This window comes from Hypomesus nipponensis, chromosome 12 (assembly GCF_054491055.1).
Source record: "Hypomesus nipponensis isolate SF chromosome 12, ASM5449105v1, whole genome shotgun sequence".
NCBI classification, from domain to species: domain Eukaryota; kingdom Metazoa; phylum Chordata; class Actinopteri; order Osmeriformes; family Osmeridae; genus Hypomesus; species Hypomesus nipponensis.
Window position 1 is genome coordinate 2,206,238 of NC_140372.1, and position 12,730 is coordinate 2,218,967.

Genomic DNA, 12,730 nt, shown 5'->3' on the forward strand with positions numbered 1-12,730 from the left:
GCTCGGCTCTCGATTATTCCCCCTGAGAGGCCTTCTTCTCCTCATCAGAGAACGTCACGTCTCCATGGTAATGGTCGTTGTCGGTTGTCAACACCCAGCCACACACAACACCAGAGCAGGCTACGACAGGAGGAGAGGGCCTCTTCTGCATTTGGTTGTGTGTGCTACTGTGTGTGTGTGCTACTGTGTGTGTGTGTGTGCTACTGTGTGTGTGTGTGTGCTACTGTGTGTGTGTGTGTGCTACTGTGTGTGTGTGTGCTACTGTGTGTGTGTGTCATCAGATGAGCTCCACAGCATCTTGTGTGTCTGGGTACTTATCTCATGGTATTGAATATAACATCTTAGCCCAGGTTCAAATTTAACCTTTTATCGTTAAAAGGGATAATGCCACAGTTGTCACTTACACTGGAAATCTTTCCTGGCTACAGTGGGGGGGGAGGCCTCCCTGTGTGTGTGTGTGTGTGTGTGTGTGTGTGAGCGTGTATTGATGGTAGGTTCTATAATGTATGTGTGTGAGAGATCGTGTGTGTGTGTTGGTGGTAGGCACTAGTCTGAGTGTATGTGTGTAAGAGAGCCTTAGTGCGCACGTGTGTGTGTGTTCCTCCTTCCCACCCTCTCCCTCGGGGGTGGTAATGGCATTCTCCATGACAACGGCTGTGTGACACCGCCGTGCCCTTGAGGAGCAGGACGCCCCTCTGGAGAGAGCGCCGCGGAAACACGGCAGGGTCAAAGGTCGCCTCCCATCATCCGGCCCTTCCTCTCCTGGTGGAGCGAGGGATGCAGGGAGGCCGGCCTGTATCCAGCGAGCCCACTCAGTTTCACGGACAGGATTGTAGGTTTAGCCACGAGCAGTTTTGGCTTGCTTCCTCTCGTAAGACCGGCTGTTGTTTCTCCATAGGCTGGTGCCAGATCGATAGCTCTGTGGATTCATCCGTGGCAAAACATTTCCACGGTTCAGCTTTAAGGCTGCGGGTGTTAAAGATATAACTGTGTGTGCTGTGTGGGTCTGCACAGTTTAAAAATACAGAATTAACATGAACAGAAGGATATAGACATTTGTTTTGGTAAAATGACAAGGGCTTTAAATTGTTCTCTTAAACACAAAAATGTGCAACTTTCATAAAAAACAAAACAAATGGCAATAGTTCTATGATTTTTTGGGGGGGGAATAAATATAATTGTGGCCACAACCTTAAAAAAAAAAGATGTTAATGAATAAAAGAAAAGTATTTTCTTGTTTCAGAACAAGTCTTCTTCAATCTCTATAAATAGCATGTGTGTGTATGATCATATAAATCATTTTTAATGATCCTTAAAACACAAACTGTTTTCCTGAAGACCTGCAGTTCCTTCCCCAGCATCATGCTGCCCCCTGCTGGCAGCAAACAGCAGCTTCGGTCTTCACCTAACACGGACTACAAAGACAAAATGAAAACTAGATCCAACACATCCATGTTTATTCTTGACAGAATTGGTCATTTCGTCGCATCACATCATCAGTCTTGGCACAAAATGTAGGAAACGGAACACAAACAGGACCTTAGGATCAGGAACATGGTCTATCCAGCAGATTTTGGCGTCTTTGTTCATACAAGAACAATACTTTCAAACACAAACACAACATAACAGTCCACTGCATCCAATTGGTCAATAAGTGCTCAGAAGCAGAGACAACAGTCATCCTGAACACAGTAACTGTGATCATACCCTTGGGGATAAAAAAAATCAATCAATCTTCTTTTCTTTTTTTTGCAACATAAGATTCTGGTTTGCTAAATAATAATTGTCTGGTTAACTTCCAGAGGAATTTGGCAGCTGAGTTGTAGGTGGGGTGGTTTGGTGGTCATGTGACCTGTCTGCAGCTCCGTCCGGACGGCAGGGACTCATCCCAAACAGGAACTTCCACTCAGGGACGAGCAAGGCAGTCGTTCTGGCACCTGAGGGAGAGAGGGCAAATATATATTTACATCATGAACTTCCTCTGAAAGTTCATAGTGTGTGTGTGTGTGTGACTGTGTATGTCCCACATACTGTAAATCCCGTTTTAAACTGTCATGAACATTCACATTTCACACACACACACACCCAAACCCTTTGCCGGACAAAGGGACAAACATGAAGGGGTTTTCATGCTTTGCCCAGACAGACCAGGCTGTCTAAGAAGACAAATGTCTCCATACATTGAGGGTGAATGAGAGGAAGTTGTAGAATGTGTCGCCCTTTCCTGTGTATAGAGTTCCTCTGGGGTCCATTGGGTTCATTGACAGTAGGATGTTGTCGTACGCCCTTACCTAATGCTAACGAGGATGCAGCACGGTGCTTGGAATGGAGAATCTCATCAGTACAAGAGGAACGTTCGCTCTACACTTGAAAACATGCCAAAACCCAACTAAACAATAAACCATTTTTGGAGAGCCTCATTAGACGGATGTGAACAAGCGTTAAAAGCGATAAATGAATCGTGACTTGACTCCTCTCGTAGCTACGTCAGAGGCAGACTGTCTCTCACCATGTTGGAGGAGGGGGCAGAGGAGGGGGCACAGGAGGGGGCACAGGGCTCCGTCTCCAGGTGCAGGCCTTGATCGCGGGGCCCCGGCTGGGATCTCTGCACGGCTAGCGCCACCGCCTGGGCGAAGCGGGAAGGTACTGTCCCGGTTCTCTTCAGCAGCTTGGCGATGCAGAGCCTCCTGGGTCGGGGCGACGTCTCTGGGACCAGACCTTCCTCACCACGTCCATCATCAGCTCTGTGGAGGGAAGACCCTGCTGAGGGAGAGGGAGGGCTGGAGCAGGCCCCCTCTCCCTCCATCTCCAAGAACACGGGGGGAGGGGGAGGAGGGAAGCAGAACCCCTCGTCCTCCTCTGGTGGGTGACAGAGTGCTGCCGTGTCCAGAGGCGCCTCGGAGGCCTTCCGGAACGTTCCGTCGCCAGGCTCCTGTTCTGAGGTGGAGGAGACGTCGTGGCCGGTGTCTCCGTGGTTACGGGTGAGGATGGGTGACCCCGGGCTCAGGGTGTGGGGCTCGGGGGTCTCTGTGATGTGGCTTCTCTCCAGCGCTCGCTCTGATTCCCGGGCCGGACCAGGCTGGGTATCAGAACCGCACAGGCCTGTGGGAGAGGAGGGGGAGTGGGGGGGAGGGTAGGGGGAGTGGGGGGGAGGGTAGGGGGAGTGGGGGGGAGGGTAGAGGGAGTGGGGGGAGGGTAGGGGGAGTGGGGGGGAGAGGAAGTTATCCCACTGGTGGAAGGACTGAGCTTAGCATGGGACTGTGGCGTGGGTCTCTCAGGCTTGGGAGAACCCAGTCTCTCGTGGCTCCAGGCCAGGCTGTCTGGGGGCCTGGCAGGGCTGTCTGGGGGCCAGGCAGGGCTGTCTGGGGGCCTGGCAGGGCCAGCGGAGAGGGCGCAAGGGGGGTCCTGGCATAAGGCCACCGTCTCAGACTCCTGCTCCAGGGCCCTCTGCCTAAGAAACGAGCCCCTAGGCACCACCCTGAACGTGGTCAAGCCTCCCCTCCAGGTCCCCCCTGCGGGCGTCGCTCGGAGGATGACGGGGCTGCCGACAGCGGGGGTGAAACCTGCACCGTGATGAGGCTGTGACGGCAGGGCGTCGTTAGAGGACCCAGCCGCAGGACTACAGGGTCTGGTGGAGGGTCTGTTGACCAGGGAGGAGGTCAGGATCTCAGCCAGGGAGAGGGAGAGGGGGCAGAGGGCTCCACGTCCCCCACAGATGAGTCAGTATCTGGGGCTGGGTGGTTGCCGTGCTCCCTGGGGTGGGAGAGAGCAGGAGCTGGAGAGATCTCCTCACGTTCTCTCAGCTCCTCAGCTGTGGAAAGGGACGCCTCAGGTTCTTCTAAATAAATAAAACAGGTGGACCCATTAGATAAACACTAAAACACCCATTTAGATTCAAATAATGTTTAAATAAATAAAAGAACGCTAATCAAGATCTAACTTTTAAACGTTTATTAAAGTCATTTGAAATTGTATTAATACATTTTAGATAACAAAATAATTGTATAGACGATGTTGTTTATAAAACATTTTGTGCATGAGGTGAGTAAACATGTGAACAAGTGAAGTGGTAGAAAACATGTCAAAAGAGAACAGGAAAAAAAACATGAAGAAAACTAAACAGAAACAACTACTTCAACATTTAGACAGATGAAGTTTCATGATTATAAAAGGGTTACATTGTTCACGCTACCGAGGGTCAATATTTTAATATTAAACATTTAATTGGCAACATAAAGTAACCAGCATGACCAAATCCAGAAACAGCCAGACTAACTAGAAGACTTTTACAGGCACAGAAATTAGTATGTATAAGAAACAAAAGGCTGTTTGACTCCAGTGATCCGCACCATTCAGAGGCCACGCAGGATCTAGGATTACACAGGGGAGCCTAGCAAACAGCAGTAACAACGAGAAGCCACAACGATGAATCAACACACAAGAATCACAGCTTTATCACCACTACACACAAAAACCTGACAGTCTGCCAGCTAAGGAACAGGAGGAGCAGGAGCAGGAGGAGGAGGAGGCCACCACAGCAGCAGGAGGACCAGGAGACGAGCAGAAGACAGGAGCAACACAGAGCGAGGAGGAGGAGAAGGAGGAGAGGAGGAGGGGGAGAAGAGGAGAGGAGGGAGAGGGGGAGGAGGAGGAGAGGAGGAGGAGAGGGGCAGAGGAGGAGAGGAGAAGGAGGAGGAGAGGAGGAGGGGGAGAAGAGAAGAGGAGGGAGAGGGGGAGGAGGAGAAGAGGGAGAGGAGGGAGAGGGGGAGGAGGAGGCGAGGGGCAGAGGAGGGAGAGGAGGAGAGGGGGTGAGGGGGAGGAGGAGGAGAGGAGGAGGGAGAGGAGGAGGGAGAGGAGGAAGGAGAGGAGGAGGACACAGCTCTTATTTGCCTTCTTCAGGTGACACAGAATCTGCAGGTAGGAAACAAAGCGATGCTTTAGAACAAGGCAAGCTCTCTCCAACCTGGTGATGAGAACACACTGGACCCCAGCGCCCTAACCTCAGGCCTGGCTTCAGTACTGCCCCAGCGCCCTAACCTCAGGCCTGGCTTCAGTACTGCCCCAGCGCCCTAACCTCAGGCCTGGCTTCAGTACTGCCCCAGCGCCCTAACCTCAGGGCAGGCTTCAGCACTGTCCCAGCAAGCCTGATTAGACTACTGACACAAACACCAAGGCCCTGTTTCCCACACATGGATCAAGCCTCGTCCTAAAGTAAGAGAAAAACACAACCAAGATCTCAATTGAAAATGGTTTTATTCTCGCGTTACCATGTCTGGGACACTGGGCCTGAGAGCTTGGTTGAACCAAGAGGGCTACTTTTTGATACTGAACACTACGCTTGTATATCATGTTTATACTCAAGAACCAGGATGGAGAACTACAGAACACAAATCTACTGTCACAGTCACCTTCATCCTTCACAGTACTTACCCAGACATTATACAAAGTTTAGCAATTAACCTCTTTTGGAGAACATGGTCTGTGACAGCAGACTGGTGACTATGAAAGCCAGCAAGACAGCCAGGGGTCAAGTATGTCAAAATGGAAATGTTTCATTTGAGTTGGTGGAGTCAAAAACCACACTGGATATGGTTCAACTGTTTTGGCAGGGCTGACAGAGGTGGGGGTTTAACAGCCGTGAATCCTCTACTGGGTGGATAGATCTGACGTTGACACTTCAAGGGATGAGAATCCATCTTGACCTAACAAGACTTTGACTAAAGCTGCAGGGATTGTGTGGATGTAAGACTGAGGAATATTCAAAGCCACTGATCTCTGCTATAATGTCAGCAGGGATTACAGGAACCACTGAAAAGTTCTTCTCAGCGACCACTAGGGGGTGGTGTCATCTCAAGCAAACACTTAAAGTACATGCAGGTCAAGCTTTCCTTGCATGATCAAACAGCTTTAAATAACCCAGTCTAGCTCTACAGGACAGGCATGGTCAGATGATGACCTTTAATTGCACAAACATGACCACAGGTAAGGCACTCGACTCAGTCATCTCCAGGTGAATCTGAATCTCTACATTCCTCTAGCATTCCTCAGTGTTTCTAACCCAAACCGTATCTCCACCACGACTACTGCGGAGCTGCTAAGTTCACAAGTGAAAACGGTCTTGAGAGCAGACTGACCTGGGACGTCTGCGGGGTGGGATGTGGCTCCTGGGGGAGGGGGAGCCCTCCGTTTGGTCCTCAGGCAGGACTCAGTCGAGGACACACGACTCAGCCCTGCGGCCTGACAACACAGCCGCCAGCCAATCAGCTTCAGTCTGCAGCCATCACTTACCCTCCATCGCACAAAGTCAACACTCACACCAATGACAACCATCACTAACATAAGAGGCATTTAGCTGTACGAGAGAACAGACTTTGAACGACAGCTAGGAAGTGAAACCATGGCTCCCCCTGGAGCCCCCGTCACCCACCTGTCCCTGAGGTGAGCCCGGCAAGCGAGAGCCCAGGTGCTCGTTGAGGTTGGCGGGGACGCTGCAGGACGCGGCCATGGGCGGCAGGGGGGCTCTCCTCTTCTTGGGCGCGTCCAGGGGCAGCGTGTTGGAGGTGTGGTTGCCCAACGTGTTCACCGCCCTCTGGCTCAAACCGGGCGAGACTGGGGCGCTCACCGACGCCCCCTGTTGGCAGGATAAAAACAACACAGGTAAGGCTGTTGTGTCGTCTTTGAATCAGACAAAAATAATAATATTTCATTATTCATGTGTATGTTCCATTTCCAAGGCAGGTATGATCTGAACGTGGATCAGAGCTCAGGTTCTTTCTCATACCTTTTCACTTTTGTTCTTCCTTCTCTTGAATAAGCTGAAGAAGCCCTTGTTCTCCTTCTGTTTCTTAGGGGTCTTGTCTTTTTTCTTTGGCAGGTCTGTGTCTTCCACATCTGCTAACACATGAAGGATATTAAGGAAGCTGATTATGATCGGTGGTATTACGATTACGTTGTTGTTTTCTGAGTTAACTAGGTTATCCTACCTTCTTGTGTTGGTGATGGGGCAACATCTGTGAGACTGACTGCTGTTTAAGAAATACAAGAGACTGTCAGTCAATTCAAATAGTTATCAAAGCTTGTTTCAACGTGCAAGCAATTCTTGGTGTTTCGGTCATGATGAATTAAAGGCAAACTGCAATTTTTAAATGAGTAAGAATTGAAAAGTGAATTGACCTTACTTTACTTTATAGGCTATATACACATTTTTCCTACTTTCGTTTTCATTGGTTTGGGGGGCCATCTGTTACCCTCACTGGTCCACAGGTTGGGAATCGCTGATCTAAGGTGACAAGGACTCTCACCTGCTGCGTCCTGGGCAAACACCTCCCTCACGCCATGGCCGTTCAAGGACTTGGACAGGTCCAAGGGCTCTTGGGAACTGGAGTCTCTCAGTAAAATGGTGGACTCCATATCAAGCTCACACTTCTGGCATATGGCCGGCAGCAGATCCTCCAGGGGTACTCTGGGATTGACCCGCACCACTGTCTTGTGAGACTTCCTGTAGTTGATCAACAGGCGTACGGTGGCCTGTTGAGGGACATCATTGGTGACAGTGTTTCCCACAGAATGAGATTAGATTTGTTCCGGTAGGCAAGGGGGCAGGCAATCAAGCCTAAATGCAATCTAACCATCTCACTTCTCTGAGAAGGGTCCAAATGCAGACCTCTCTCCTCAGGCCCCTCTCATCCACATACTACCAATACTGAGCAGCAGAGCAGGTAGTGTTAGCATACAGGGGGATCAAACATGTTTGTTCACACCTATGTTGAAACCAAACTTCCACCCTCGAGTGATATGTAGTTCTACACGGGAAGGCATTCAGGAACTCCCAGCATTGAAGGTGAGGGAGGTCAGTTCATTACACATTCTATCACTATTATGCTAAAAGACAGTCAGTACACACAAGCCTGCACATGTCATCCTGTGCATGTGCTCTTTGAGGGTCTGTACCTCTGGAATATAGGTCTTCTTGACCTTCTCCTCGCTTTCCTTGGGCTTCAGGACTATTCTCTCAGCCTCCAGGCTCCCAATGGGAGAGTTCGGTTTGAACGTGATCTGGTTGCTATTGGGCGAGAGGAGATCCACGTGATGCTCTGAGGGATTCAGGTGATATCTGGCGCACAGTGTGACAAGCAAGTCCATCACAGGCTTGCTGACAACAATAAAAAAAACAAGCAAACAAACATAATCAATATTGTGGAATTCAGCGTACATCACTGCCCATGTCGTCCGGTACACATAATTACGTGGACGTAGTTACGTGCCGTACATTTGAATTAATTAAATATGATTAATCGTATTCATATATTTCACCTTCCATGTACTGTCGTTGTCTTCTCCACCCCCCCTGGCAGAACCACAACCAGAGTGTGGTCCCTATCCAGCTGGTTCTCTTTGTCCTCCATCAGGCTTCGCTGGGAGGCGGAACCTTTGCGGTTCTCACCTGGATTTCAGGTAGGAGCGACTATTCTGGAACCCCCAGAGATTTTACCAAATCAACTATACTCTAGAATACGTGAAAGAAGGAAACGTAGAAGTTTGTTAGTTTTCTCTCTTAAATTTAAAGTTGAAGGTGAGTAGTTGAACGTAGTGTGGCTGTGTCAACACACGATAACTTTTAAATACCTACATTTAAAAAGGAACGCGTCAAAATAATTTCAATTTGAAATAAACTCTTGAGGGAAGCTGCAAGTGTTGATGTAATGAATTAATGGGCCAGAAGTGTCTTTATAAAGGTTTACAAACTCACCGGTTCGTATCGACATTAAGACAACGCCCTGTGTATTTTTGGAATTGCGTGCACGAGACATGCCCTTGCGACAGCTGTGTGTGTGTGTGCGTGTGTGCGGTTGTGCGTGTGTGTGTGTTCCGCTCAATGCCGCTAGTCTCTCGAGGATTCAATGAAGGCATGTCAGGCACAGCGCCCAAACTTGACAACTGTCCCTCGGTGACTGTCACAAACAATCATTTTACTTGGCAACACGTGAATCAATATATAACATGTTAATCAAGTTTATTATATGGTTTGATATTATTGGTAAATCCAACCTGTCGACCGCATTTAGCATTCCAGATAGATCTTACAGATCCTGTCACAGGGAGTCACACTTTTTCTTCTTTTATTCTGTCAATGTAGCAGAGTGAAGACTTGTGTTTATATGTATTCATGTATGATGAATTAATCCTACACCGTTTCTATGTTTTATACGGATCCACTTTATTCCTGTGGGTTCCAGGGTGTCCAGACCACTGCTATGTATACAAACGCAGATATTCAGCCCATACAACGATCTAATTTCAGCCCCAATGTCTGGGTTGGCATGTAGCTGTGGTGTGGGTAAGTGCGCCACTCAACAATATCGTATTTCCACCTGTTCACACAGTAGATCCACACAATACCAACAGAGGCCATGTTGCTTTAAGTCTGGGTGGTTCACTCAGATAATGAGGAGTTCAATAAGCTTACTTTTCCCCCTGAGTAAAGGAGGATTAGTGTACAGTGAGGCTATATCCAACAAGCTAGATACACAATGAAAACACTTGAGTTTTGACATTTAGACGAGCCGGTTGTGTTTACTCACCTCTCCCGTGACCGTGGTGTTCCTCTCCTACATGACGGTTAGTGTTTCTCTATGAGTTCAACTGACTGAACGAGAGGGGGTGGACGGAATGGAGGGAGGGAGGGAAGGAGAGAGGTCCTGTTCTGTTAATCCTTGTCTGCGACATTCTGGCCAAGCCCAGGTCTGTGACATCATTGTGTCCTGTGTAGCCTACATATAACCGGCTGAGCAAGTGGCCAAAAGACTGAAAGTTGTGGTCTGCTATTACCACAAGTAAATAAAGTTGAAGCCCTACCTTCGGTCTCTTCCATTTATAAAAGCATATGTTCATAATCTTCTTACCTCCCTCATTCTGCCTGTTGCAGGATGGCTAATACCAGAACGATTTAACATGCAGTGTTTCCTGTGCTTATTCTGTTCTGTCAACAGTGAGGATGACCCAGGCTGGCTTTGAGGTTTCTCTCTCTCTCCGGTACAGTGGGAGGAATAACTACAGTCTCGGCTTCTCTGTTGGATTACATAAATGCTTGACCTGACCTGCAGGCTGATTCTGGGTCAGATATTCAGTAATCCACCGTAATGATACAGGTCTCCATGGAAAGAGAAGTAATCTGATCCTAGTTCAGTGATTATGAGCCTCTTCTGTCTTGTGATAGTGGATTGAGATACACAAAGAGGATAATGGATATTATGGTTGAACAGAAAGCCATTGCATAGGTCGGTGTTGAAGCAGGGAGAATATACTGGCGCGGGCAGGTGCTTGTCAATTAATCTGCTGTGAAGAAAAAATGTCAGCTTGTCGGTGGGGGGGGGGGGGGGGGGGGGTAATTTAATCAAATTAAGTCTTGAGTGCACATGGTCACATTGACTGTAATCTGGTAATCTTATTTTGGGGCTAATGGTGAGTAACCTCAAAGCACAGATCCAGTTGACAGATGAGGCTGAACTCAGTCTTGTTTATTAGCTATATTGGATCGCTTTGGGACCAAAAGAAAACCGATTATGACCATAAGCTTGTCCCTCTGCTGCTGGTAGCACCAGTGTAAGACCTGGTACAGGCCGGGACTGAGTCTGTCTGCTGGTAGCAGCAGTGTAAGGCCTGGTACAGGCTGGGACTGAGTCTGTCTGCTGGTAGCACCAGTGTAAGACCTGGTACAGGCTTGGACTGAGTCTGTCTGCTGGTAGCAGCAGTGTAAGGCCTGGTACAGGCTGGGACTGAGTCTGTCTGCTGGTAGCAGCAGTGTAAGACCTGGTACAGGCTGGGACTGAGTCTGTCTGCTGGTAGCAGCAGTGTAAGGCCTGGTACAGGCTGGGACTGAGTCTGTCTGCTGGTAGCAGCAGTGTAAGACCTGGTACAGGCTGGGGACTGTTCTCATTTTTCTCACAAACCCTTCCATCTTGCTTGAAACTATGTTGACTATGTTGGTTTATTGTTTAAGGTTTTTTTTAAATACATTTTTAGGGCTGGAAATGATGGTTATGGTATGAAATCATCTGTTTCCTCCCCCCAAAACTGTTGTTATTACTGCTGTGTTTACACTGGTAGTCTATCACGCCAACTCAGGAAGTCTTTCTCCAAATGTGTGTTTGCTGATGGTACGTGTGTGTGTGTGTGTTTTCGCCTGCCTTTTAGCCTGACTGTGTATATTTGCATGTGTGTGTGTGCGCGTGCTGAAGCTTTCCATCTCAGAAACATCTCAGAACTCAGTCTGCCCACCAACTAGCTGCAGGTTTTGAAGGCTTGAACCTACAAGCTGCAGGTTTGGAAGGCTTGAACCTACAAGCTGCAGGTTTGGAAGGCTTGAACCTACAAGCTGCAGGTTTGGAAGGCTTGAACTGCCACCCCAAATTCATCATGGTTCCTCTAATGAACTCTGCTGGTGCCTCACAGGTTGGTGCTAAGAGGGAAAAGCAGCCGTGAACTCAGCCTTCGAGCCACAACTCTCATTGTTCTGGCTGCAGGGTTGGTTTGCCCGGCCTCTCAAAATGCCAGGTCAGACAGTTAAGTTATTACAGAGTAAGTGTCTACAAATCTTGGGAGTAATATGAAGCAGTTGGCTATGGTTCTGTTGTAGGTTGAGATTCTTAACAACAAATTGTTACAGTTGTAATTTTTACCCTTGCTCTGTAATGAAAGTATTCATACTCATGGAAGTACATATAGCACAGGTAACCATAACTGACATATTTGTTTACATGTATTTAAAATATGCCATTTCATCAGTCCTGAATGGATAAAAATACAGTTGGAATATGTCATTCTGATTTCTGTAATTACAAGATACTACCAGCAGGGAGCGTTGTTTCAAAAATATTGTGGGTCACCCAAGACACAGTTGGCCTGCCACTGTTTACTGTAGACACTGTCAGTCTCTGGAATTAAACTCCAGGGCCAAGGTTATATACATGTACACACACACAATCACACATACCATATATACACACACACTAACTATTACATTCCCTCTCCTGGTCTCCTCTAAGATAAGTTGAAAGCAAAATAAAAACGCTTTGATCTACTCTGGGCAAATCTAGTATTTTAAGTTTAGTGCTGATAATATAGAGATAAGAACAAGATTCAATATGTGCCTACTCTTAGAAAAGTAGAACACTTAAAACGCAAAAACGGCCAATAAAAAGCACATTGCCGCACCATAACATAAAAAGGCAAACAAAGTACAGTAGCCTAAATGGGGTTATTTAAATTATAGTGTTGTAGCGGCTGAAGAAGTGACAGATATTGTGATATTTTACGGGGGAAATGTTTTTTTTTGTATTGCTATTTTTTATGCATAATATTAACTCATTAAAACCACTTGCCTATGCCTCTAGGTGACTAAGATTCTGGGACATTCTATTCCTCCTCTGCCTTACCCCGTCAAACCGGAAGCGTTTATTGATTTTTACATATCAAGAGCGTGCTACAATCTCATGCCTGTCCTTTTCCATGCTAATATATCAATACCCGAAGCGGATGTATAACTAAAGAAAAAGGACTCGTAACCTCTTCTGATCAGTAATCTTTTCTGTTGGTGAAGGATTTTTATTCGGGTAAATGGGATGTACCTTTGTGCTGATCCCCACCTGGCCGGGTTTATAATGGTGAGTGGGACCGTTCTGTCAGATCTGACTGGAGCGTTTAAAGACGCGATGTATACGTTAGTCGTCAA

At 47.7% G+C, this 12,730-nt stretch overlaps 1 protein-coding gene across 1 annotated transcript; it reads right to left on the minus strand.

The window, feature by feature from the left end:
• Window positions 1–1,446: 1,446 nt before the first annotated feature.
• On the minus strand, window positions 1,447–8,494 carry cobll1a (cordon-bleu WH2 repeat protein-like 1a). The gene is made up of 11 exons (XM_084668564.1): window positions 8,314–8,494; window positions 7,951–8,152; window positions 7,302–7,527; window positions 6,984–7,025; window positions 6,782–6,891; window positions 6,428–6,631; window positions 6,135–6,237; window positions 3,231–3,563; window positions 2,882–3,102; window positions 2,510–2,806; window positions 1,447–1,937 (listed from the first exon to the last, which is right to left on the minus strand). Exons 1-11 carry the CDS (start codon window positions 8,403–8,405, stop codon window positions 1,884–1,886), a joined length of 1,884 nt encoding a protein of 627 aa, XP_084524690.1. The 5' UTR covers window positions 8,406–8,494; the 3' UTR covers window positions 1,447–1,883.
• Window positions 8,495–12,730: the final 4,236 nt, after the last annotated feature.